General features: G+C 37.5%; 1 protein-coding gene across 1 annotated transcript in view; it reads right to left on the bottom strand.

Moving 5' to 3' along the window:
• The window catches only part of aif1l (allograft inflammatory factor 1-like), a 29,957-nt gene that overhangs the window by 2,178 nt on the left and 178 nt on the right, over positions 1-27,601 (bottom strand). Inside the window, exons 2-5 of the mRNA XM_056458059.1 lie at positions 27,383-27,444; positions 13,471-13,537; positions 8,942-8,983; positions 5,291-5,453 (exon numbers count right to left, since the gene is read on the bottom strand). Of these exons, the coding sequence (XP_056314034.1) occupies positions 5,291-5,453; positions 8,942-8,983; positions 13,471-13,537; positions 27,383-27,444 (334 nt within the window). The remainder of the gene's footprint in view (positions 1-5,290; positions 5,454-8,941; positions 8,984-13,470; positions 13,538-27,382; positions 27,445-27,601) is intronic.

The raw sequence follows: 27,601 nt of genomic DNA, 5'->3' as shown, positions 1-27,601 counted from the left end.
TATACTTCTGTGCACTGTTTATGTTCTACTGCAATAACACTTCTAAAACACTAGCAGGCGGTGAGGTTATGTTCCTTTATGGAAAGTTACTTCGCTGGTGTTTTATTTTTTTCCTAAACGCTAGCCTATTGTAGAAGTAGTTAAAACTCGCTAATTCAGAGGCTGAAACTGGCGGACGTGCTGCAAGTTTAATCATAAGGTAAACACAAAACAACAGTCCATCTAGCGCTACTTCACGGGACTCGACACTTGTAAACACTGTTGTGGCTAGATCAGATATGGTTGCGGCCGGAAGTTAACGAGAATTATTCATATTATTTATTAAGTTTCCCATTAATTGTATTTTATTAATATCTACCCCCACTCCAACCCTAAACCCAACCGTGACAGTAAGTATTATTTATGCTATCCATTGAAAATCACTCAAAAAATTGTTTCATTAACACCTACCCTAAACAAGACACAGTACTCTAAAATATTAAGTATGTTATACAGTGTCATAAAAATGCTGCTATATTGATGTGCATATTGCACTACGGGCCCTCCACGTGTCTGGTCTAGACTTTACCTGTAAACACTCACTCCAACAGGTTTGCGCGGCTCTCTGTCCCGCCTATACTCGTCAGCGCTACCAAGCTGACCAAATCACAGAGCTTGCGCTACGCATCGTTTGGACTTGTGGTTACATTTGAGGTGCGCGTCAGCATTGCCATCAGATACAGCGAGGGCTAAGTGACCACGTGCAGGCGATCACATAGTTAAGTTTAGAGAACTGAAGCCTCAAGCGCACACGTATGCTCTGGCGAAGAAGTATAAATCAGAATTGACACACACCTAAAACATGTTCACAGAACACTTCTGATCTTGAATTCAGTTCTCTACACTCAATTCTGCACAAAATTATTCCAGAATATCTGTATTTACACAAGTCAGTCTTGAATGAATCTAACAGTTGCATTATATTAAAGCCTATATAACAAATAACAACTATTGCTACTAATATAATAAAAGCTTTTTAAGTAAAATACACACAGATGATGCGCTGAGAATGGTAATAAAGTTGAATTGTTGCCCTCAGAATAAGTAATTTAATTGTAAGGCAAGTAAAGTTTCACACCTCTAATCGATTGTTGATTAAAAGAATTGTTGGCAAACAAAAAACAAGCTAGAAATGTATTAGTCACAGTTATTTTTCAAATTTTTTTTTTTTTAAACAGTGTAGATTACAAAGGTCATCCATACACTAGAGTCCTGTGCTTCAGAGAATAAGGCTTTATATGTCCAGCTATAGCTATTTAGGAACACCACAGACACATGGGGCTAAAGCCATTATAATGTCCACTCAGTGTCCAGCACTGGATTTAAGCAATCCCAGCCCCCCACTGCGCAAATCAATTACTGTAGAGAGAGAGAGACATGCTGCAATAGGAAAGTAAAAAGAGATTGGGTCAGCTTGTGGAATTGAAAAGGTTGGATCAGACAAAACCTTGCTGTTTTGGAGATATGAGATAATAGAGAGAATAGTGGATGATGGTGAAGAACTGCTGACTGATCTCTTCAGAGCATGTAACTGAGTTTCAGGTAAACCTGGACAAATCTCTCATAAGCTTTTAACAAGCCCTGAGTCAACTAGCAGCTAGTCCCAAAATCACCCAATTCACAACATGTAGAATTTAGAAAAAAAAAAAAAAGGTGTACACACTGCTAAAAACTAATAATATATTTCTATGTATCTGTGCCATGATTCTGTTCCAGTTATATTAAATCTCTCCAGCACAGCCCAAAATTAATCAATCCCCATCTGGATCATGGCAGCCAAGAACTGCACATTTAGACACAGTGCTTATATTTAGCAAAGCACGCAATTTACAAATGATCAAAGTAATCGGTTGTTTCAATGTCATTACAAAATGATTCCATATCTAGAATGACATCTTCAAAATTTGACGTTTGACATTTCCAAAAATTCCAACTGCAAAGTTTACAGTGATTTACAAACAGCAGAGTTCTGTGGGCAAGACTCCCCAGTCTGTGTCCACTCAAGTTTTGTGATAAAAATGGCTTAAAGTGGAAACTTGGCACTAGTTTGGTTGCAGACAACCACCACAATCATGTTTTTGACAAAGGCAAAAAGGGAAAGGAAAACAGGAAGTTGAAGGGTTTGATTAAATGGGCTGCATTGAGACTAGGGAGGGGGTTTACCAATGACAACGTGGACCACATTAAAGGAGTGGTCCACTACGATATCATATTTTTAACTTTACTTCATGTGTAATGTAGCTGTGTAGACAAACAACATTTCTGAATGTAATAATACGCTCAGAGCTCAATGCAAAAGGAGACACTGCTTTTACTGATTTAGCTTATCAAAGCCTACAGCGAAAAAAGTTTGGGGACAACAAAAAAAATTGATCTGGGTTATCAAACCTTCAGGTTATGTGCATACACCCAGTTCAGCGAAGGGTCATCGCCAGATGCGCTGTAATGTTATAGCAGAGAAAGCTAAAATGAGGTCCAAACGCTGCCATTTTCAGAGCTTGTTCTGTTTCTGCATTTGGGCTTCCAAAGGACACGACATAAAAGGCCCGTTTCCACTGAGTGGTACGGTATGGTTCTGTTTGGTACGCTTTTATGGCCGTTTCCACTGTCAAAAAGCGTACCGTACCAAACCGAACCGTACCACTTTTTCAGCACCCTTTCAAAAGGGTACCAAACACGAGAAAGGGTACCAAAAGGCGGAGCCACACGTGCAGCTGAACGCTATTGGTTTAAAGAGATATGTGACTGAATGAAAACAAAAAAACCAGCCATGTTTGAATTACATAGCGAGAGATTAAAGCAGAATTATAAATACATATAACAACGAGCCATGGTCGATCTGGGCTCAAACAAACCTTGTCGTTATTTTAATAAACAGCCACAAATCCGAGAAGAGCAGATTTACCCTGTGCCCCGTAGTTTTTTACAAGCCAGTCTGAGGCGCGAGCAGTTTCGCTTTCTTGCTAGCGCGAGCGCGCGTCTAACATTATATCTTAAATAAACTTCTAAAGCTGATGATAATAACCTGCGCTTGATTATTGACATGCTTTTGAAACCAGATCCTGTCAGACACTGACAAACGCGAGAGTGAAGTGCGAAGAAACAAAGGAGAAGCCGGAAAAAAAGGAGCACATTATTTTTTCAGCAAACGCGAACAAAATGCCATGATTAACTAACTTATTATCTTCACATTTTGGACTAATATGAACCGGGAATGATGGAATTACTCTCTAACAGAGGCTACATGTGCTGCTGAAGCTTAAAGACAAAGATAAGAGGTTTTCACTGACTGTAGGCTATAATTTCTGTTGTTTTGAACCTAAATACGGGCGAAATGTCTGCTGTGTGTAGTTCTTCTGTAGTTGGTAACATATCGGAGACTGTAAGGGGCTGTATGTGTTTATATATGTTCATTTATTTAGTTATTAAATATAATTACAGACGTTACAGTAGGCTGTTTCGCACTGTCTTTGATCTGCAGTTATAATTAACTCATGTTCATTGAAAAGTTAGTAATAAACATTTCTACACAAGTATTTATGTGTATGAAGCATCTGTTTTGTGTGAAGTGCTTTTTATATGATATGTAAGACCTGTACAGCTTTATTGTAGACATTTCGAGAATGACGTCGACAAAAACTTTCTGTCATACACCACGCCCACCAAAAGGGTACCCTTGTTAGTGGAAACGCAAGCCTGATAAAGGTGACCCGTACCAAACCGAACCGTACTGTACCGTACCAGTTAGTGGAAACGAGCCAAAAGAGAGAAGTGCTTACAGTTTAATTTTATTTCTGTTCCAGAAAATTTTTTAAAAATATATATAGCTAGCATTTGACAAAAGGAGAGCTTCCGGAATCTCTCCCAGTTCAGTGCTAGATTCTGCTAAAAATTCTTCAAAGAAGGAGCAGCTCCAACTATAATAGATGAAGCTGTAACTTTGAGCCACAACCTGGAAGTATATTCATTTGTTAAAATTTATCTGTTACATGCACAGTTTTTAGCATTAATGGCATGTTGTAACATACACAAGAATGAAAACAATGGAAAATACTGTTTGGCACCACTAACAATTTAGCTACAAATTCATATTGATCCATTAAACTGCTGTAAACTGACAATCTTCAGCAGCGCTGCAGTGTCTCTCAATGCAGCCGCTTTCCTTGCATTCTACATGTCAAATAACGAACTTGCAAAAGATGTGAATGTTTTTATATTATATACACATGCTTAGAACTCGAATATATATGAAAGACATTTTAGATATTTTAAAGACTCAGATTTTATTTATTTTAGAGAGCAGGCGTGAGCGAGGTTCAGCAGTGTCCTCTGTGTCATTTTCTGTCTGATTCAGTCTCAAACTGATACGGCTAACAGCTACTCTGACTGACATTATTTACACAACGGCAAAGCACGGGCTAGTAGAGGTGTGGCGCTTCCTGGTGACATGGAGTTGATCTGCGAATCCCAGCACATTATGCTAGCTGACCAATCAGAGCTTCTTGGGAGCGGGCCTTCAGAGAAACCAGGAAATATGATAGTCCTTTTCATGTTAGCCAAGTAGCAGTACGTAATGTAATATATATATATATATATATATATATACATAAAAAACAATGTGATTAACAAATGAAGCATTTGTGCCCCAAACACAACCAAGCCTTAAAAATACAATCAGGACCACCCCTTTAACACTTGTGTCAGTGGCAGCCATAATTAGGCCATAGCTATATCCCTAACGTGATGTGAAATGTAGGTGTGAGTGTCAGTAAACATGCATAAAGAAAATGTTTGTATTAATAGTATTTTTTTTTTAGGTTTAAAGGCTCCACGCATTAGTGAAATGCCATAATTTAATAAACAATATCAATTAGCTGATAGTGCCAGTTTCATTTTATCAGGTCACAGAGGAGTGTTTATTTATTGCCTTATGCATTGATTTAGTATTTATGCTGGCATTTAAATGTGCCAAAGCCAAATGTCTGGTATTGATCAAACCACTAGTGTCTCATGATGATGACATCACCACCTGCCACAGCTGATCCTACTGAGAGATAATGGCACAGATATGCTGATCCTGCGCTGGATGCGCTGATAAGATTAAACACACACGAAGAGACATCTAAAAATAGCTGGACTCAAAGCACACGCCAGCAGGAAACAGCCTGACAATTCTGCATATTGGCATTTGCTGATATCAGAAACATGCATAAAGAATCAGAAACATGCGCGCACAAACACACACACTTACAGTTTGAGAACAGCTGATCGCTTGCCGAGCATCATTTTCACAAAATCCCTGTAGTTGATGGTGTCGCTGCAGCCTCCGGTCACCTCAGAGATCATTTTCTTCATCTGCAGATGAGTTTTTGGCACACCCAACTTCTCCATCATTCGCTTCAAGCCCATCATGTCTGCAAAGAAACCCATTACATTTACACAAACAACTTGATTATAGATCTCAAAGATGAGACGGCTGACTAGTTTTCCAGCTAGTCAGTTTATTGGTCTACAATTTTTTATTATTTAAAATCAACCCTTTTACACTGTATGTTTATTTACAGTTTTTGTATTTTAAAGAGCTAAATAAATCCAAACAGTTAAACTTAACCATTTATCAGGTGAAAAACCATATATCGTAACCTCATTGACACTGATTACAATGTAGTTTTTATTTTTCCAAGTCATAAAAGTTAAGAGTCTTGTAATAACCCAGAGGTTTTCCAATCAGTAAAAATAAATAAATTTGTCTGCATGTTTCCCAAGAACAATTTTCCTTTCAGATTGGTGTGGTGAGCAGGATCAAAAATCAGCCTTTTTATACAAGACAGATAAATTCTATAATTTGGTCCACCCATAATAAGAAATGTATTTATACTTTAGCAAATGCTACATACATCAAGATAATGTCACACCATATATCATATGATAACATCCTGAGTGTGAACAACCCGCAGGGCTGAAACGACACCAAGTTTGACACCAGAGAGAGTAGAGCTACACAGAATGGTCACTGTGCAGCAAACCACGTTATTTGCATTCGTGGAAAGATTTCAAAGACTTATTTTATCCTCATTGTATACTCATTTTGGTGTCCACAGTAAGCATCTCTCACATTCTATCACAAACCACATATTTTTACAATCCATGAATCATTCTCTGAAGTGCACACACATCAGCTGTTTGGATTTACTGACAGGAACGAAAGCCTATGCTGCTTTCCTACAATAACGGATGCGGGGAAGCCTGTCATTTGCATAGAAATTAGTTATAATTGCATTATAAAAAAAATTATTAAAAAAACGTACAAAAATTACACTAAAAATCTAAACCGGAAAATAATAGAATTAAAGAACATGGTTATTCTATCGACAAACAGTACTTTGTATAATAAGAATAGTGTTAAAAAATATTCTATATATTTAACTTAAATTTTTTTTCCAAGCCTTGGCAGGTTTTAAAGTTGTAGTTTTGGCAATATTATTTACAGAGGAAGTGTATATTTGTTTTTTTCCACAGTAATCTAAATATTGAAAGTCCTACTGAAAAGAAGAGGGCAAAGGCTGTGACAGGACAATGGTTTTCCTATTATATTTCATGAAGGACAACGTGTCTATAGTTCTGTTAAGATTCTGTGCATTAAAATCCTGCATGTACAGCAAGCAACGTGATAATTTTTTGTTTTAGCTGTGACACCACAGAAATAACCACCAGCAAGTACAAAAACTCCCTATAAAGGTATATTTTATCAGATGTCGCAGTAGCTTGTGTGTTTTTAGAACATGGTGTAATCTAGCAACTGAGATGCTCCGGTGTAAAGAAGAGAGAGAAAAAATAAAATAAAATAAATAAATAAAATAAATAAATACATGAGAAGTTTTGTAAGAAACGTACGAAAAAAGATACGTTTTGTGACATTGGTGCCAAAGCCCAGGAAGAAGGAAAAACACACAGCCAGAGATGCTGATGGGAGAAAAAAAAATGTAATAAATAAAAATAATAATAAAAAATAAATATTCAAACCGCTGAAGAGGTCAAGCAATAGAAAGGACTGAGTGACAGAGTGCACTAATTTTGTTTGGTTGTTTGTGTTAATCTGTTATACGGTAATCATGTCTGCACATTTCTAAAAAGTTAAAATAAATGGCAAATACCCTGATGGTTAACTGTTGATGTTAAATTTAAAAGCTAGATATTAATTTGAATGGGCGGGACACCTGTCAGTGTTCATTTTCTGACTGAAATGTACATCTTGACAAGCTATTTGCAATCATGGCACGAGCCATGTGTTGGAGACCAAATGAAATAATGAATGGCAACTACAACACTGATCAGGACCTGTAGTTTTCTACAATGGAGGATTGTCTTGAAGCACACAAACATTTTTACAATAAAAGAAACATGTGAAAAAATGTGTAACCTTTCAAAATCTAAAAACACTGGATATACCTAGGCATAGCTGAATAATAGGATTACAGTACATAGAGAGCCTCAAACACCACGGTTTCCTCGTTCTCATGCAAAACACATAAGTGTAAAATTCCAGTGATAAACACGACAATCTGAACAAAACTTATGGGATCATTAAGATGCATGCCCTAGCAGTGTTTGATTGGCCACAGCGTTTCCTAGTCCCATCACAACAATTGACAATTTTCCCCTATTTTAAGTTAATCTAAATTTGAATTATATTTGTCATGTATACGAGACTCTTATTTTGGAAACATGGCAGGTCTATAAGTAAAGCACAAGCAGTTCTGTGAAGCAGACAGCAGGTCAAAAATCAAAAATGCGGCACATCCGGATTACACTTTATTCAATGTCATCCTGAAGATGAAGAAGGTCTGTTTAAATGTATCTTTTGTTAATTTAATAAATTGTGTATATTGTGAAATTCGCCATGTTTGTGGCCTCAAAGTTCATGAATTTTAGTTTAGCTTTTTTTGTCTTGTTTTTTATTAAAGGTGCCATATACTCCATTGATTCAATAAGTTAAACTGTTCTCTGATACACTACATGTGCTTTTGTTGAAACATACACAGCAAAATTTACAAACACAATAGCTTAAGATACAATTAAACATGCCTTATGCCTTTTTTGAGGTATAGCTGATTAAATGTATAATATGTATATCCCGCATTTTACATCGTGACGCGCATGTGAACAGATGGCTTGTGGAGTCATTACATACCTATGCATAAAAAAAAAAACAGTCTGACAAATGTCATACATACACATACAAAGCAAGTTTAATATCGATAAACAAAAAGAAGGGAGGAAATTAGCATTGTTTGAATGTCAACTGGAAAATTTGTGACCAATCAAACAACCTGGGGCATGCATATTAATGATCCCATGCGCAACATTTCACATTCTGTGTTTTGTCCGCTGATCTTCTGATGACACTAGGTCTGGATGACATAGAACATGACCTAATATACATGGAAATGTTGAGGGCATGCTACTCAATAGACCCGTGAGCAATGCAACAGTCTGTATGATGTTCTGATAAACCTGTTTTCCCCAGGGTTTTATATTTGCAGAATTTACATGAGAACGAGGAAATAATGGTGTCCGAGGCTCACAGTTTGGCCATTTCTATGTACTGAACTATTCCACTATTGGAAATCAAAAATAATAGTTTAACATAGAACAGTCATAAATTTACATCAACACATTTATATGGTGATCCAAATTATTGTCGTTATCATTCCTTTTATACATCCCCATCTCCCATGAGCCTCTCCTACTCCATCTACAGCACATGACATTGACCTTTAAGTTGGTTACAGGTAAGTTCTCATGTTTCCCATCTGTCAAGCATGGTATCACCTACACAGTGAGCATGACAAAAGAGCCCTTCCCCATTAACACTCACAGTCTTAACTACACATGCACTTACCGATTTCCCCTTGATCGTTCAGGTCAAACTCTGCATATTTATCTGTGGATTAAACAAACAAGCAACATTTTAATAATCCAAGCAGCACAATTGAAATTCACCAAACCAATATCACACACACAAACACTAAAATGCCAGCACCATCTGACAGTGACAGTATGTAGAGGTCAGGCATGTGACAGCTGCGGTTCAGTGGAAAACAACAGAGGGGACATCTGGAAAACCCATCATCTCTCCACACTTTTTTTTTTTTTAACAAAATTGAGGCCTGTTTCTTAAAGATGGCTGGCTATATCTGTAAATGAGGACAGCTAGAGCCAGATTTGAATCCTTGCCCTATTTGATTTTACTGGATTATTCCACATTCAGAGTATTTCCTCCCTCTCCCTCATTCTGTGTTGTTTCAAATCTCACAATGAGGCTTCTGTTGGAGAGGATGCATTGAAAGTGTAACAGAGTCACCGTGAGAGGAGGCTGATGGGAAGGAGAGGGTTACAATGGACCCCTAAGAACACAAACGCAGCCTGTTCACCCCGAGCTGAATGAGTGCATGCGAATCAGAGCCGTCGAGAGATAAAAATGCAGTGATGATGCCATAACTGTAACTCACAATTTTCACTGGCTGAATCACCATCTCTCTAAACAATTTTCTTTTTGGATGGCGTACCCTCTTATTCCCAACTGCATTCATTTACTCACTGCTCTCTTATTTCATTTCTGGAGCAGTCACATACACGTATACTGACATTGGTGGGTCAAACACTGCAGCAAGTGCTCAGACTGTATGGAAGAAATAAAGGGTGTCCCTTTATTTCAACAGCGTCAAGAGCAATCTTGAAGGTTTCATGCTCCACTTGTCCCTTGTTCTGACTTCTGTCCTTTCCTTCCATTCTCTCACTCTGTTTAACAAGAAATCATTGTAACATTCAGAGCCACTTAACCCCTTTAACCCGATCACTCAGTCTCAGTAATGACCCACAAACCCAAATGTACACACAGAGGACAGTTGCTAGTAAATAATTCAGAGTTATAGGAGGCACTTGGGTCTAAAGCCAGCATGAAGCATGCTTCACAAGCCATTTATTTTTAGAATCTGTTGTATTCCAGATTAGACTTGGTTGGATTGTGAAAGGTGGATATTTGGATACCAAAATGGAGACAGGTGGTTGAATGGGAGGAGGAATCTGTGATCCTTCAGATAAGTATACACTGATATTAAATCCTCTCTCCAATAATAAGAAGCAGATGTTAGGTCTCATAACAAGTGAAATTAATGACTGTCTATAAAAATACAGTACAAAAATCAGTTCACTAGTAGTGTAACAGATCACAAATCTCATGGTTTGGATCACACTACGGTGATTTGAATGATGCGAGAGGTGATCTCTCTGCAATTGTTATAAAATTTGTATTAACCAACAAATTAAAAAAAAAAAAAAGTTATTTAATCACATTGATACTTATGCCGAAATGGCCCACCAAACCATTTGAGAAAAGAATGAGAACGATGCCTCATTAAATGCCTTTAAAAGAGATCGTCATTTATAATTTCACGTAAATCAGTGTTTTCATAGCATAAGAGTGAAGATGTTTTTCAGACCGAAAGAGTTGTTCTAACCAGGTATTAGAATTTTTTACCCTCTCCATTTCAAAGTAGTTTATGCATATTGTAATAATTTGCTTATTATATTTAAAATTAAGACGATGTCTTCTCTAGTGTATCACACTGATACGTATGGCAATTATACAAGTAATATTAATTATTCACCTTCTTAATCATGTTTAATATGATGTTATTGTGATTACTGCTCTAAAAGTTGTTTTATTAATAAATGTCGGGGTTAAAAAAAAAAATAAATAAAATGAAAAAAAAAAAAACTTTCCCCATTAAACACACTTTTTTTTTTATTAAAAGATTTAAATATTTTGGAGCAGTAAACATGTCAGGCTAAATAAATCAATGAATCATTGACTTTTGCCGTCTTCATTAGTTTCAAAATCACCGATTTATTTACATCTTTGGATATCTTTCTTTCTGTGGATTAGGGTTGGGCGATGTTGACCAATTTGGCATTGTACAATGTCTATTGTGAAACATCACGATGGACGATGACATTGTCATAGGCGGGGGTGGTTGTTGTTAAATAACAATTAATTCGTAACTAATTAATTAATTGCAGCCTACCGTTTTCACTACCTGACCCACATAGTCTTTGCTTTACCCATAACCAAACCATAAATAAAGTTACACACAAATTACCACCTGTCAATCACTTTTTTCCGTAGGACGCTGACATGAATTGGCACAGTGATCGGTGTTGTTATAATGGGTTTTTCCCACAGCTGGTGCAGGAGACGAGAGTTAGTTTGGAGTTCACTGTAATTTGTATTGTGATTGATGATAACTTCCTTTTATTATTATTATTATTATTATTATTATTATGAGGAAATAATAACAAAGTAAAAATGCTAGGGCTCAACCGTTTTGGTCGCATATGCGCCCAAAATTTTATTTATGCGATCTAAAAATATATTTGGAAGGATTTGAGTGAGTGCATAAATTGTCGTGCAACCAGTTTTCACTGCAAAATCCTCACCACGTGCACGGATTTAGGAGACATTTATGCAGAATGCATCTTTGCACCTAAAAGTGCCAAACGCAGCGCCCAGGAAGAGGTTAAAACAGTTGTTATGTGAACTTGCTGAAGTAAAAAAAAAAAAAAAAAAACACAACGCTTGCCCTGCCTTCGCGCTCTTAAGGCTGATTTATACTTCTGCAATCACACGCATATGCTATGGTGCGGCCACTGACAGATTTCGTTTTAGAAACCACCTAAAGTTAGTATTAATGGCACATCTTATTAGTGATCATTAGCTGAATGTTAATCCACCATTTACACTTTTCCAAGAGTGGATAAAAGACTTCCAGTAGCTTCAAGTCCGCTATGAAAATAACTAAAGTCATTCACTGTAAAGTCTGTGGGACGTGGTTTGCAGGTATGAGCGTTTGCCACTGAATCCACACATTTTAAGCGCGAGAGGTACTGTATAATCCTTCATTAAATCCTCACGATGCTGTCAGCCATGCAAGCGGCAGCTATATGTCAAATTTAACACAGCTCATGAAAAGACCGTTATACCTATTAAGATGACATGCAAACATTAAAAGTTATACATTAATATAAACGTGGGGCGGGGCGATGGATCGCGATGCCGGCTCAGCATTGTGAAGTATATCGGCCATCTGTGATGACATTGTCTATCGGCCCAACCCTACTGTGGATATAAAGTACAGCCTCTGCATTGTTCAGCTCTATAGCATACTTGGATGCTATGTTTGTTTTTCAGATGTTTGCTGAATCGTGGCCTGACCAACAGCATATTATGTGGAGATACTGTTGCTTTAAAATCTAAATAAAATATTATAAAACACATTGAACTTAAATATGCCTTAGGAACAGTATAACAGAACATTTTGGCGGTTTTACCACCTTGACTTCCAAACCGTTGTAAACCTTAAAACCGATTACTGTGCCATGCTTGGTCTCTATCCTATTATATAATAAGTAAATTTATAATTTTTTGCCAGTTGCCAGTTCACTGGATCAGAGGGCCTATTGTTTATTTTTTGTTTTGTTTTTTTTTTTAAGCACGAAACATTGTAAATGTCCAAAGACCTCAGCTTATGCCAGAAAACATAGATATACTGATATTTATTTTTGTAAAAACCCAGCGGCACAGTCACAGTTTTAGTTTATATATATATTAATGAATCTTAATTAGTTTGTATTATTCTTTTTTTTTTTTTTTTTTGGAATTTACTTGTTTTAGAAATTGCATTTTACTTGTGGCAGAAAATATATTATTTAGCAAAAAATGTGCAGCATTTAAGAAAAAAAAATGAAAGTGATCTTCACCTTAAATCAGTTTCTAATAATTTTGTTTAAAAAAAATCGTGAGATTAGTATCGTGAATCGTATCGAATCGTGAGTCTAATGAATCGTCATTATCTTTCCATTGTACAATAAAACCCACATTTGCTCACGCGCTAAGATTTCTTTGGTTTAATAATAGTTGTGGGGTCAATACACAAGTGAATAAAATATATACTAAATAAAATATACCATTTTAGAAGGGTTAACATTAGAAAGATAAGAGGACTTCAGATTTCAGGTGGCTGAAGCTTGCACAAAGATTTTCAGAGAGAAAAGCAAAACCACACTTAAGCTTTAACCAAAAAGCTCAGAAGACTGTTAGTTTACATTCCAGTTGTCCTTTCCCACACACACACACAAACCGTTATTTCCTTCTCCCACAAGCAGCACGTCCAAAACCCTTAGTGCTAAAACAACAACAAGGGGGCAAGACCAGCACATTCCTGCAAGACCATATGGAGAAAGCAAGTCAATCACACATGCGCAAACACCCACACAAGCTCTCTTAGCATTCACGCCAACACGTGCACATATAAACACTGGACTGTTGTCGGTTTTAAACATTTCAACAATACTTTAGTATGCCACTCTTACTTTTAAAAGAATCCAGCTTTTCAGGCAAGTCCTCCTCGTCTCTGTACTTCTGATCTTCCATGAACTCCTGGAATCAGAAAGAAGGAAATCATGATCATGAACTAGAAGAAAATGGGTGGATGAATGATTATGCTCTGTTTGATTTTTCTTCCACATGGCAGAAGCCCAGAGAATGAGCATGTGTTCAGGATCCACAGGCCTGTGTAAACCATTTTAAAGTGCTGATTATTGCAGGGTTAATAAAAAAGCATGTTTCAATTAAATGTTGTAAATGAATCTGATTATATGCAAGTAATGTCTCTTGATGGATAGAGGACAATAAAAAGAGACATTGGTGAGCAAATGAAGGCAAAAAAAAAATGTAACTCCATTCTGTTCTGAATTAGATTGTTTTTGTGTTTACTTTAATGTGTTTATTATAAAAGGTAAAATATGATGTATTAGTTGATATGAAGTAATGTTTTCTAGTTATTTTTGAATATTATTAAATAAATTAGGAAATTACTCATGGCTACTATATTTACCTCCGTCTCACTAGCCTCAATCAAGTTTTTGGCCATTTACATTAAAAAAAAGTTTCGGCACCCCTACCCTAACACAACATGTACAGTATAAAGAGTCTGTGGCTCCAATGAAAACAGATTAACAACAATTTACTTTCAAAACGTTTCCTTACATTTTTTCTAAAGAATGGAGTTTGTTTGTATGACTTTTCAGTCTCTATAACAACCAAAGGTTGTGTATTCAAAGAGAAGACAAAAATCAGTGTATAAATTTAATAAAAGTTCTGACCTTGACCATTACTACTAAATGCTCATGAGACTATTAGCGCAGCAGTGGATGCTGACTCCCTAAGAAATACTACAAATTTGTGTTTTTTTTTTATTGCCACATCAGCAACTTATAGCTTTCATGTCAAGATTAATACGGATTAAAAAATAAAAAAAACATTGCATAATAATGGCATAATTATTCATGCATGAAAGACAATACAAAAAAAACATTAACTAATACTTTTCACTTCAATATATGATACAATTTTAATTTTTTTACTAGAAAAACATAAAACACCAATGTATTCTCAGTATAATATCCTTGTGTAGTACTCTTTAGAAATACTAATGTTGTAGGAATCCTAAAAATCTCCATCCATCTATCCATCCATCCATCCATCCATCTATCAATCAATCAAAGAATGAGTGAAAGTAGGACTTTTTTTTATTTTTGTGGTCTGAAAAGATGATATGGCATTGGAACAACACCAGGGTGAGTGTCTGATTGCGGAGCTGTACTTCTGGCCAAATGACTAATGTTTAGGGATGAATGATATATCGGCGGCCATATCATTATCAGCCGATAAATGCTATTTTTTTAGATTATTGTTATCGATTCGATGTCTAAATTAGGCCGCTATCTTTAAGCCGATAAATTACGTAATTGTACAGAACTGCCTGCCTCGCGCATGCGTGGGTGGAACTTGTTTAGACTTGTCCAGTGCACTATAATGGTGCTCTCCACACATTGTTCAAGTCTGTCCTTTCTTCATGTGGTATTGCTGTGCGTTAATGACTCAGTAAGTAACCATGTTCCTTCTCATTGTAGACATGTTTGATTGAGTGCCATTGTGTATTTTGCTTTAAAGGGCACCTAGGTTAGCCCTTTTTTCAGATTTAATAAGTGTTTTGAGTCTCCAGAATGTGTCTGTAAAGTTTCAGCTCAAAACACCCATCAGATTTTTCATTATGCCTTTCGCAAGATTCCATTTTAAACATTTTTGCACTAGGGGTTTTTTTTGTCATACTGCGCCTTTAAGGCTAGTCCTCCCCGCCCACCGTTTCTACGTGCCTTTCTGCGTGCCTTAATCTCCTCCCTCGGCTGCGTCAGACAACAGACAGACTTAAAGGAAGCAGATCACATGTAGTGTTTGTGAGAAATACTACAGTAAGAACTTTACCAATGAGTATTTGATGTGCAGTTGCATCGATGAGTCACACAAAGTTCATGCGCGCACACACAGATACACGCGCACACACACACACACACACACACACACACACACACACACACACACACACACACACACAGAGAACCCGTTTAGCTTTGCACTCTTTTTGCACGCAAATGTGACAGGCTACAGGTTAATCTGTTATGTTAATGTACTAAATAAACCTGATTTAACGTCCACAAACTGGGATTGAAGTATCTTCCTTTATAATTGTTCTGACACGTGGCTGTGCTGATGAAGTAAATTGTTGTAAATCATTACACACGTGCACCGTTTTAAAACATTTTAAACTTGTAAAACTCACTCTTGATCACGTTTGATGATGATTGATGATCCTAGCAAACTGAACACACCTTTTAATCTCGGTTGCTTTGCGCACGTCTGGTCTTGTTGATATGATTATACACGTGACTACCGGGACTTGTTAATACGCGCAGCTGTCAATCAATTCGGTGGGCGGGGGGACCGCTCTCCTACGTAAAGTTGCGGTTGATCTGAAAACTGCTCCAATTGGTCCACCGTTTTTATGTTGCTAAATTGAAAGAAAAAAGGACTGTGTGTGTATATCACCCCAATATGACAGTCTATACACCATACATGCACATATGTCTGTCCAAACAGCTTGAAAAGTAGATTTTTCACCATAGGTGCCCTTTACGTCGCACCAGTTACTAAATGCAGGGGTTCTCAACTCGCCGCACATTCTGTCTTTATTACGCTTTGTGTTTGTCATAAAGTCATCTGTGGTCAATGATCAGGTGTTGGATCAAAATCTGACTTCAAAGGCAAATCTGTGCCCGCAGTTGAGTGAAACTCACAGCGGTTTATCATGAAGTTTATCAATCATTTTTCCCGCAATTAACAGCAAGAACAAACACAGAAGCGTTGTCTGATTGACAAGCAGCAGCTAGATGCGTATAAAAAAAAAAAAATCTAAAACGCCAAATAGGATGAATCTATGCCGCATTTTCTAAAGTAATACAAGCTGTCTCTAACGGTTTGCATGTACGGTGGCTCTAAACTGTCAAAACACCTCTAAAAAAAAAAGAAAAAAAAGGCTTTTTCGGACATTGCATATTTGTACATATGTACATCACTGTAACACGTTTTATTCAAGAACATTTGTGCTGGTTTCAATCCTTAGCTCTTTCAGTTTCATCTTATTTAAAATATATTAAACTTGCTTGTTGATTATATCCCATTTTGTTATTTAACCTATTGTTTTTATGCAACAGTCAAGTTGCATAATTTGCCATGAAGAAAAGAAAATAATTAGTTTTTTGCATGCTGATTTATGTGAAATCGTGATTATAGGTTTATATAAAACACCTTGCAATTTTTAAATTATAGCTTTTTTTGCTTTGAGTAAAGACTATTCAGTTCATAGGTTCAGTTCAATAAGTTTGGGCACAAATATGAAGTTAGCTGTAAAAAAAAAAAAAAAAACCATTTTGAAATATTTATAATTATCGGCCTATATATCAGCCTCCAAGTCTGAAGAGTTATCGGTTATCTATATCGGACAAAAAAAAAAAATCCATATCGGTGCATCCCTACTAATTTTACTGTATAACTCTGCAAACCAATCAATTTTGTTAGAGGATACGCATGTTTTATAAACCCAGTCTGTTAGCTAATGACATCCACAAGACATTCTAAATCTACAAAAAGACATTCAAAGGTTTTACCATCATCCTAAATAAAAAAAAAGTCCCCAAAAAAAAAAGTTAAAATGTAACATCTTAATGATCAATGAAATTGCGAAACATTGACTGTAACTCTTAAATCAAAGATCCACATACACAATGAGACTTTGCTATCAGTAAAGCATTAAGAGTGTGGGTGTGAAAAAGAATAACAGTGTGTGTTTTGTCAGTGGATTTTAATTCTGGTTGGTATGAGATGCTGCTGATGAAGTAAAGGAATGTGTGATGGAGGCAAAAAGCATGTTTGCATGGACATCTATCTATCTATCTGAGCCTGAGGAGAACAAAATAACCTTGAACACTCAGTTAAGAGTGACTCATCATGACGTTTTCTTGTCTCTGCATTTTTCTTTTAACCCTCACACACAGAGAGGGAGTAAGAAAACGCGTAGCATGGTAAACTGTGATTAAGTCATGAGAGTAAACCAGAATTGGATGATAAAGGATGATGAATAGTATGCTGTGAGTCATGCTGAGAAGAGCACGATTGCCACTTTTACAGAACCTCAAATCACGACTACACATCAACATTCCTTCACATCGGAAAGCGGTACTGAGGGTTTGCTTCAACAGATAAACACCCAGGGTTGCTTTTCATCAGTCTGCATTATTTGACCAATCACCACCAAGAGCTCTTATCTGATGAAGGCAACACATCTGACTGACTCTTTTTCCAATGTTTTGTGGTTATATCGCACATAAACAAAATGTATAAAAGACAAGGGTGCCATTGTATTGGAAGAAAAAAAAGTCTACTCAAGTACATTTACCTTCATTTTTGTTATTATTAGGCATGAGATGATAACTGGTTTCAAGAATTACAACGGTTTGGAAAAGTCAAGGTTTTAAAACCACCAAAAATTTTCTGCTATACAGTTCCTAAGGTATGTGTAAGATTTTTTATTAAGATTTTTTAAAACAACAGTATCTTCAGGAGAATTTTTTTTTCCAAAGATGCCGTTTTAAACTGTAAAGAATCTGTGTTTTTGAAACTAAAGAGAAGAGCAGAAGTCAATGATTCATTAGAATTTAGCCTGACATGTTTACTCCTCCAAAATATTATAAATCTTTCAAATAATAAAATATATTGAGTTCAAAGGGGACATTTTTTTTTTTTTTTAAAACGCAGAAATTTAAAAATAATATATTTTAGAGCAGTAATCACAATATGGTAAAACCATGCTATTTTTATGCAAGGTTCTCATATCGTCAGAATTTTATACCGGCCCATGCCTAGTTATAACAAATAGTAACAATTTAATGGAAACATTGATAGATTTTTTTCTCATTTATTTTGATGATTTCACCACTGTTACGCTGTTCATAATTAGATTACTTGCACAACGTGGCACTGCCCATACTGTCATTCTGCCTTTTTATCCACTTAAGTCATGACTTATCGTAGGGCCAGACAGAATCTGCGGACCTTTTTTGTTATTTCTGTGGAGAATTTTGTAAAAATCTGCGGAAATCTGCGCGCGCAGATTCTGTGTGGGCCTACTCAACGGTGACGTATGGAATACGGTTTCCGGGTCCAAGCCGCTACTCATTTGAATTGAGAAAATATCCATTTATACCCATTTTTTACTCATCACACATTAAAGTGAATTTTATATAAAATCATGGTGTACACATCAGTTTCTGGACTTAATTGCATGACAGACATCCACATTAACAATTTATAAAAAAAAAAAAAAAATGAATGGCCATCGGATGTTAGGCATGGATATATAGATAGTGAATGTGATTTTCCCATAAAGTTTGATAGAGCGATTGGAGCCGGAAGCTGCTTCGAGTGACGTCACACTTAACAAGTGGATAGAAATAATAATCCTACTAAGTTTTAAACAACAGATGCTACATTTCTAACCTAAAAAAAAAAAAGTTGTCTAATTAATACTTCGACTCTGAGCAGAGCAGATGTTTTATCTTGTAAAATTTGCAGTACCATAAATTCATACACACAAGTCACAGTGTGACCTTGAGGCTACATTCACACAATGAGCTTTCACTATCTGATCTCTTTTTTTTTGCCTAGTCTCAAAAAAGTGTAAATACGAAACCACTGAAACCAACAAAAGTGATGTAGAATACGGATATAAACCTTGTGAACTGTAACAAGACAAGATAAACATGGCAAACACTTTTGGTAAAGCTGTTAAGCTCAGTAGCACAAACAAACATGCAGTCCTCAACTGCCATTTTTTGTGTAAGGTTACATGATGTAGCAGTGCCTGACTAGGGTCAAAACATGGGATAATAACATCTTCGTTTCACAAAATTCGCAGATCAGGTGTTCACATGAACACTCTGATACACTCAAAACTCCACCAAAACACTTCTGTCTGGACAAAACACCTACAAATATGATACAAAATTTGTGTACACAGCAAAATGGATCTCTGTGTGAATTTGGCCTCATCCAATAAGAAAAGGGCAAGGATTTAGTGGATTAAAATTGAGAAGTTCATTCTCTAAGGTTTCAGATCAAGTTTTACCACTTCAATTAAAATTACTTCTGCTTAAATGGTGAAACAACAGACTTCAAATTCGTTAAAGTTATCACTTTCGATTTTGTAAAATATAACAGCTTCCTGAGATCAATCTCTAAACTATGTGCAGGTAAACGCTCCAGATGTCACCAAGTAGGCCAGTACATGACCTGATTTCCCCATTATTTCTAAGTGATCATGTGACCAGATCAAGCTGTCACTTCCGCCAGCCAGTCCGCATGAGACGGGGGAAGAGAACAGCCGCTCAAATACCACTGCTGCCCACTCCTCCATCTCTCTCCCGCATAATGGATCCATTCATGCCGAATCACAGACACCTGTTTCCCGTCTGAGAGCACAGAGACAGCCGGCTGCGGGGAGACAAACTGCCTCTTATCACTTCAAAGAAAGCTGATCTTAAAACATTAGCTTTAGAATAACACCAGTCAAAAAAAACAAGCCTCTTGGGATTTTCGTGAAAGGTCAGATTTTGCTTGAAACACGCAAGATTACTCAAAAGGTTAAGGATGTATTTTCTTAACTTTGTTAAGAGAGTTTACGCTAAAGAGCTATCTGTAGAATTCAGAAACCTTAGGCTACATTTACACAACAACAATGTAGCCCTTGTGTTTTAAAGTTTTATGTTTACACGACAATGTTATAAATATGATTCACGTTTACACAAACAGGCAAAGACCCTGCAGATCAAATCAGGCTATTTCAGTCAAAAAAAGAACAAACAAACAAGCTTCAGCTTAGCTTAAAATTTATTAAAATATTTCAAATTGCATGTGGTGGTATGACTTTTCAAGATTCCCCTGTCCACCTCAAGAGCTCCATGAAAAGCCTTGACAGGGAAATAGCAGCAGTTTCAGGTCTAACTCTGCCATTTTAAGAATAGGAGACTAGCAACAATAACCCTTTAAGTTAAACATGAGTTGAAGGAGGAGCGGGTTGGCAAATAGCTAGCAGAAGCAGACTGAGGCCCCGTTTACACTAATACGTTTTAGTTTTAAAGTGCATAAGTTTTGCTACAGTTACGCCATCCGTCCACACTACGCCGGAGTTTTCGAGCCCCGAAAACGGAGCGTTTTGAAAACGCCGGAGAGGCAGAGAGACATTCGCCTATTTGATTGGGGCTTTTTCCTTAATATTAAGTAGCCTACACACAGTTCAGTCTTACATCCTCTTCTTGTAAGTTCAGACTTTGCATGATATGGCAAACAAACTCCCGAGCGTGTTCTTTATAAAGTCATTCATATCACCCAGGCTATGCGGTTTCACTATCTTATCAATAAAATGAAAACATGTAAGGAACTGACTATTTTTATGTTGATATTAGCAACTTAACATCCATCAAAATGTTGAGGCGTCTAATATTATGTAGCTGCATAATATGACCGTCATCTTCATGCATATTTATAATAAAACGGAGCCAATAACATTACTGCCTCCTTTCATATTCTTTGAAAAATGAAACATACCCTCTCTTTTATTGAATATCAGTTTTAATAATCAATAAATGACCATTATAAAAGTATAATGCACAATAAGTTCATACAATAGAGAAAATAAAGGCAAGCAATCAGTCAGATGTGCAGAATCGCTGTCCGTGGTTACATTAATGAATATATTAACCTAACTTATCTTTGCACCCAGCCAAAACACGATACCTGAGAACAAGTAATAGATTTAACAGACCAAAGTCTGGAAATATGTCGTTAGATATAGACAACAAGATGAATTAAAATGTCACGTTTAACAAATATAGTGAGATTGGATGCAGCGGTAGATCCTTGATGAACAGTCCGACATGCACAATTCTCATATGGGTATATGCTCAAATCACGCTGCAGTGCATGTCAGAGAGTGTGTGTGCGGTCACGTGATGTGTTTACAGTGGTGTAATGTGGATGGAGAGTTGTTCGGAAACGCTGGGTGAAACGCTAGTGTGGACGTAGATCGTTTTCATTCTAAAACTCAGTTTTAAAACTAAAATGTATTAGTGTAAACGGGGCCTAAAGTCTTTAAAAGCGTGCCACACTAGGTACAGTTGCCTTGAACCATGCCGAACCCAAGACGACCTGCACTCATACTGCTGTTTGCCTTCTGAACCGGAGCACGCTTCCGTCATTGATACGGACTGCGACTGTTGAGTTCAACATGAAGAAAAGTGCTCTCACTCTGTACAGTGGCGATTGCTTTAGTTATATCGTTTGGGATGCAGTGACAGTTAAATATTTTGCCGAACAGATCCACAACTTTTTTCATAAATTATCATAAAAGTCTTTCTGCTGCAGGTATTAGAAGGTTTGCTGAAGGTGCAGCTGATGTGCAGTGAGGGGTTTGCATCTTTAATAAACTACAACAGTTTGCGTTCAATGACCAGTAAGAATGATTAATAAATCCATATGAAACAGTCCCTTAAAAGTGACGTTGCATCTTCAGTTTCGGGTTCAGGCGCGCTTCCCACTCACACTACAAGCGTACCGGACCAAAGCACAACTGAATAGCACTCTGACACAGCTCTTCCAACCAGGCCAGAGCTGGCCAACTGAATGACCTGAGCCGTATTTGGAGCAAACGCATCTGGTTCGGATAGCATAGTGTGAGTGCACCCAAAGTAAAACCCTAGTTTAAGATAAGCCAATTGACCCTTCACTAAGCCCCGCCCTCCTTAGTTACTGTTGCTACACCAGTCAAGCTTTCGTGCCTGGAACATCTATTACAATATGTATGCGCATGTGTCAGACATTGCCAGGAATATAATTAGTCATTTTTGGCGAACAGGTGAGATATCCGAGAAAGCCAGACAAAAAAAAAAAGACTGTAGTATGTATTACAGGGGTATATTCACAACATAATACGCAACCGATTAGAAAATATTTTAATCAAAATTGAAGCTGGGTTAGCCTAGCCACCTCATATGCTGACTGCTCATATTCAACTGCTTAGTTCATGCACAGCAGGAGTGGTGAAATTAAAAAAATTATGTAATTATAAAAAATTAAACCGCAGATTCTCTTTTTTAGCTCAAAAGCCTGATAGATTAATTGTTGTGCAATGAAATATAGCGTTACTAACCGACAAGGGAACACACATGGGCAGTGCTTCTACATCATTCATTCATTCATAGAAAGAACAGCCAGAAAGGCGAAATTGATAGGTTAGTGCCAAATATTAGCACCATTGACCCATAACAACGTACAGTACCTATAACTGTCTGCATGTTTGTGTGCTCTTTATACTGTTTCTATTCTAATTTGCAGTTAAGTGGTTAAAATAAATAAATTGAAATGCAAATCAAAGTATAAATAGCAGAAGTGAACAAATAGATTTTCCCTACCAGCAAATATTAATCTGACACCAAATATAAAAGCAGACACTAACCTGCTATAACATCGTCACCAATGACTAAATCTCCAAAAGACTGACGAAAACATTGGTGAATTGTAGCTCTGACATGGGCACGAAGGTTATAAAATTACTGAAAAACAGCTGCGTGTGAAGTATACTGATCACAAGTGCTCAGATTGTGATCACATCTCGGTTTTGTTGTGTTGATATGTAATTTCAAATATTCGTAGCTTGAAACAGATGGAAATATGATTGTTATTAGTATGACTATTATAGCAAAGTCTTAAACGGAGCAGTGCTTATAAGAGCGAAAAAAAGACATCTGTGAAACATAACCTGCTTTGTATTTTGTAGGAAACACAGTTTAGATCTTTTTAGGGTAAAAGGTGTGCGAGTTATTGCCATCGGTCGATCACTGAATGTGTCAGGAATGTCAAAACAAAACCAACTTAACTCCGCTCCTTTAGCACCCCTCACAGAGCTTGATACACGCTGACATTTCTCCCCTTGGGTTTTAGGTTTTGAAAAGGGAAAAAATTTCACCACCCCGTTAAAACTTTTAGGATACCGGGTATCAGATTTGCACAATCTAGATGCACAACGCTTTGACTTGTTTCCCTTGCTCGAAAGCTTGACAGAGCCCTTGCGCGTAGCTACGGTTTTTGGGTGTGGCTTAGCAAAGGGTCAATTGTCTGTAGGTATCTGATCAGCTGATAGGGAAGATATTTGATATTTTAATCACTTGATAAACTTGACAATGAGACCTGCCTGAGCTAACGCAGAATGCTTGATTTCATATGACAGTAAAGTATTTGGTTAAGTCACTATTCCAAGCTGAATTCACACTAGCAGCGACTATGTAGCTGCCTGTCTCCATGAGCGCCAATTGAAGACACTCGTGGGCGTTCCAACCTTGGAGAACACAAACTGCTACTGCAAGAGCTGAGCGCGGATCATGTAAGCTCTACTGATGCTCGTATTGGCTGTCGCTCGCAAAGGTCACTCTTTATTTGCATAAAGTAGGATTCTCAACTTTGTTGCGTCGTTTGACAAGCCCACATCTGGTCATCAACCATCCAAGTTGCTCATGTACTGGAGATCACCGGCAGTGGCTTGCTCTCCATTAAAATGAATGGTCGCTTGTCGCTGATTGTCACTGGTAGTGTGCATGGGGCATCAGTAAGCATTATATTTAAGGTGTGTACATAGTGCACTGTTGCGCATGTAGAATTTTCCGTATGTTCAAGATGTGTCTCAGCTTTTGGTTTTAATGTGAAGTTAAACCACACTTTAGTGATGGATCATTATATCTAGTTCACACTACAGGATTAAGCACGATTTGAAAGTTAACGAACTCGCTGACAGAAAAATCAGCAGGCGATTATGCTTGGCAATCTTCGTGTAAACTACTGAACGACACAAAGAGGCTCGCCGACACCTTGCAGACAAAAATCCAATATCTTGCAGTGTTTCTTCTAGAATTTTTTTCCAGCTGTGGCAGCAGGCCTTTTACACAGATCTACCAACTACCTGTGGCGTTATTTCAATGACAAATGTTGTGAGCGCAGTATTAGAAGTCGAGATCGCATTTATGTAATACGAGCATGCGAATCCCTTTGCTTAGGTTCCGATTTCCTCTATTCGTGCATTAAACTTCTTGCCTGCCCTCAAATATACGCTATTCAAGTGCGATGTAGTGCGTATACTTAACATACAAGTATGTCTCCAACATTTATTAGATTTGCTAGGAATATATATGAATGCCTCCAATAGACCAACAGAGCGGCATTAATGCATCCTGAAGTAATGTGAAATGGCTATAAACTCCAGCAAGATAAAGTTTTTGTATTCAGAATCATAGGCCTTTATCTAAAGTATAATTATGGAAACGGTGATCATCTTAACTGAAAGCTACATCGTGTTCACGCACCTGTCAGTCAGTCTGTCACACAATCAGTCAGCATGTCACCTTAAAGGGTTACACAAATAACGCACAGCACTACTACGATTACAGAAAGGTTTGCGCTGCATGGTTTCCGCTACATTTATTAAGGGCGGGGTGCCACACCAAAATTCATCCCGCCACGGCTACATTACGGCTTCTTATTCAAAATATATATATTTTTTTTTAATAGCGGGTTATAAATCGCACCAAAAACCTATTAAAAAGGCAAGTAAATAACAGCACAAACTTCTGTAACAGTAGCGCTGTGCCTTCTTTGTTTAACCCTTTAAGGTGACGTGCTGACAGACAGGTGCGTGATGCCAGCAAACACGGCGTAGCTTTCAGTTATGGATGAACACAGTATCCATAATTATATTTTATTCATAAATAAAGGTCTATGGTTCTGCATACAATGACTTTTTTTGCTGGAGTTTATAGCAGTTTCACTTCAGGACGCATTAATGCCGCTATGTAGGTCTGTTAGAGACATTCATAAATATTCCTAGCAAATCTAATAAATGTTAGAGACATACGTGTCATATAAACGTGCTAAGTCACACTTCAGCAGCGTTTATTTGAGGGCGCGCAAGAAAATCTGCACTTGAGCAACATATATTTGAGGGCGCGCAAGAAGTTTTGTGCACAAGCAGAGGAAATCGGCGCTCGAGCACAGAGATTGACATTCTCGTAGGCAATTACATGAATGCGATCTCGACTTAATACTGCGCTCATGACATTTGTCAATGAAATAATGCTCTTTTTGCGCTCTAGTCTGATTAAAAAATTACTTTTACAGCAATATAAATGTTAAAAATCCAATCTCCATTTATACTGCTAAGAGCGGTATATAAATATATGCTGCGCTGAATTGGAAAGTTTAGAATGATCTCTTTTCTTTGCAGGACACTAACAAATACAGCACAGAACTGCTCTTTTGGCAATATTTTCATCATTGAAATAGAGGCTCTCTGGGGCGCATGTAAACGTCACATTCGTTTGTTTTTCCTGGCAAAAATGAGTCCCAGGTCGTTCACATAAAAATCTGTGTTTTCATAGACAACCTTATAAGTCCAGGAAGGTCTCACCATCTCATTCATATGAAGTAGTGTTGCAAGAGGTCCATAAATTAGCAACTAAAGGGGACTAAATTCTTATGCATGACACTTTTAATACATCTAGTACTAATTTGAAAATGTATACTTGTAGAAACTGTAAACCAAAGGTCATCAATCTCAGTCCTGGAGGGCCGGTGCCCCTGCAGAGTTTAGCGCCAACTTTCCCCAGAACATCTTCCTGGGAGTTTCAAGTAAGAGCTTGATAAGCTGGTTCAAAGGTGTTTAATAAAGAAACTGCAGGACATCAGCCCTCCAGGAACAAGCTCAGTGACCCCTGGTGTAAATCAACAAAAACGAAACTATCCTTTAGGTATGCTAGCCCTGCCCAACTAGGGCGTACTAACCAATGGTGCTAAGCTAGTGACTGAGCCAGTGTCGGGTGGGGCTATCTGTTGGTCCAAGCAATCATATGCTAGTGTGCTAATCATGCTAGATGGATAGTGTTTGAGTGAAACCTTGAGCATTTGAACATGCCTTGTTTCATATGATGTAATTTCAACTGAAGACAGAGGAGTTTTAGGGTTCCACCCTCTCATTGTTACAACTAACAAATTTGGATGAGTTCAGATAAACATTGTGCTGCATGCTCTTTATTACTTTTTTTTAACATTTGCAAATGCCTAGGTGAACACCCTGTATAAATGTTTGGTTACATATGACAAAAAAAGTGACTGAATTCTGATGGTTCAGATACGAGAGCACATGATTGGTCAGATGAGAAGCTGACGTTCTCTGTAATGTTCTAAAATGTTTATCCATATTGATATAAATGCTAAATTTGAATGCTTAACATATATTCTAATCGTAAAATTAGCTTTTTTTAAGCAAGTTAACTTGAACGTTAATATTAAAACTAACGTCATACCTCAAACAAGGGTGATTTCATGAGGACTTTACAAGGCAGCTGTGAATGACTCATGCTCAAGTCTCAAAACTCAAGCTGCCGATCGACACAGCGATTTTTAAACGCTCCAGTCTCGTGAATCAGCAATATAAGGTGAAAATCCTACAGCTCAATAGAGAAGGAGACGCTGCCCTGCTCTGGATTGTGAAATGATCTGCGGCTTAATGTGGTCGAGCTGTCTAACTAAATTAGGTCATGCTGCTGTAAAATTGAGCTTAACAATTGCGCTACAGTCCAAAATAACATTAATCAGCCACAGAGACCACCTTTTACCTCACTCATATTTCCAGACAATGCGTCTAGCAGCACCACGAGAGTGAACAGACCAACGTGACAAACTCGCCTCCCGATCGAGACAATAATAACCCATCAGCGGTCGCTCATTTACCTTATTGATCTCCTCCAGCTTGTCCCTCTGCTGAGCTTTGAGCAACCCGAAGGCTTTTCCGCCTGGACAAATGAGACATAATAGCAGTTATTCACCAGTCTGGAGGTTTCACCCAGGCTGTCTGGTGCACTTGCAGGCATGAGATAAGGACGGTCGGCCGCTAACGGCAAACACAAGCGCGCCAACAGAACAAAAACAGCCTTCGCGCGTTTAACGGTG

The sequence above is a fragment of the Danio aesculapii genome, chromosome 5 (assembly GCF_903798145.1).
Source record: "Danio aesculapii chromosome 5, fDanAes4.1, whole genome shotgun sequence".
Lineage (NCBI taxonomy): Eukaryota > Metazoa > Chordata > Actinopteri > Cypriniformes > Danionidae > Danio > Danio aesculapii.
This window is presented reverse-complemented; position numbering and strand designations above follow the sequence as displayed.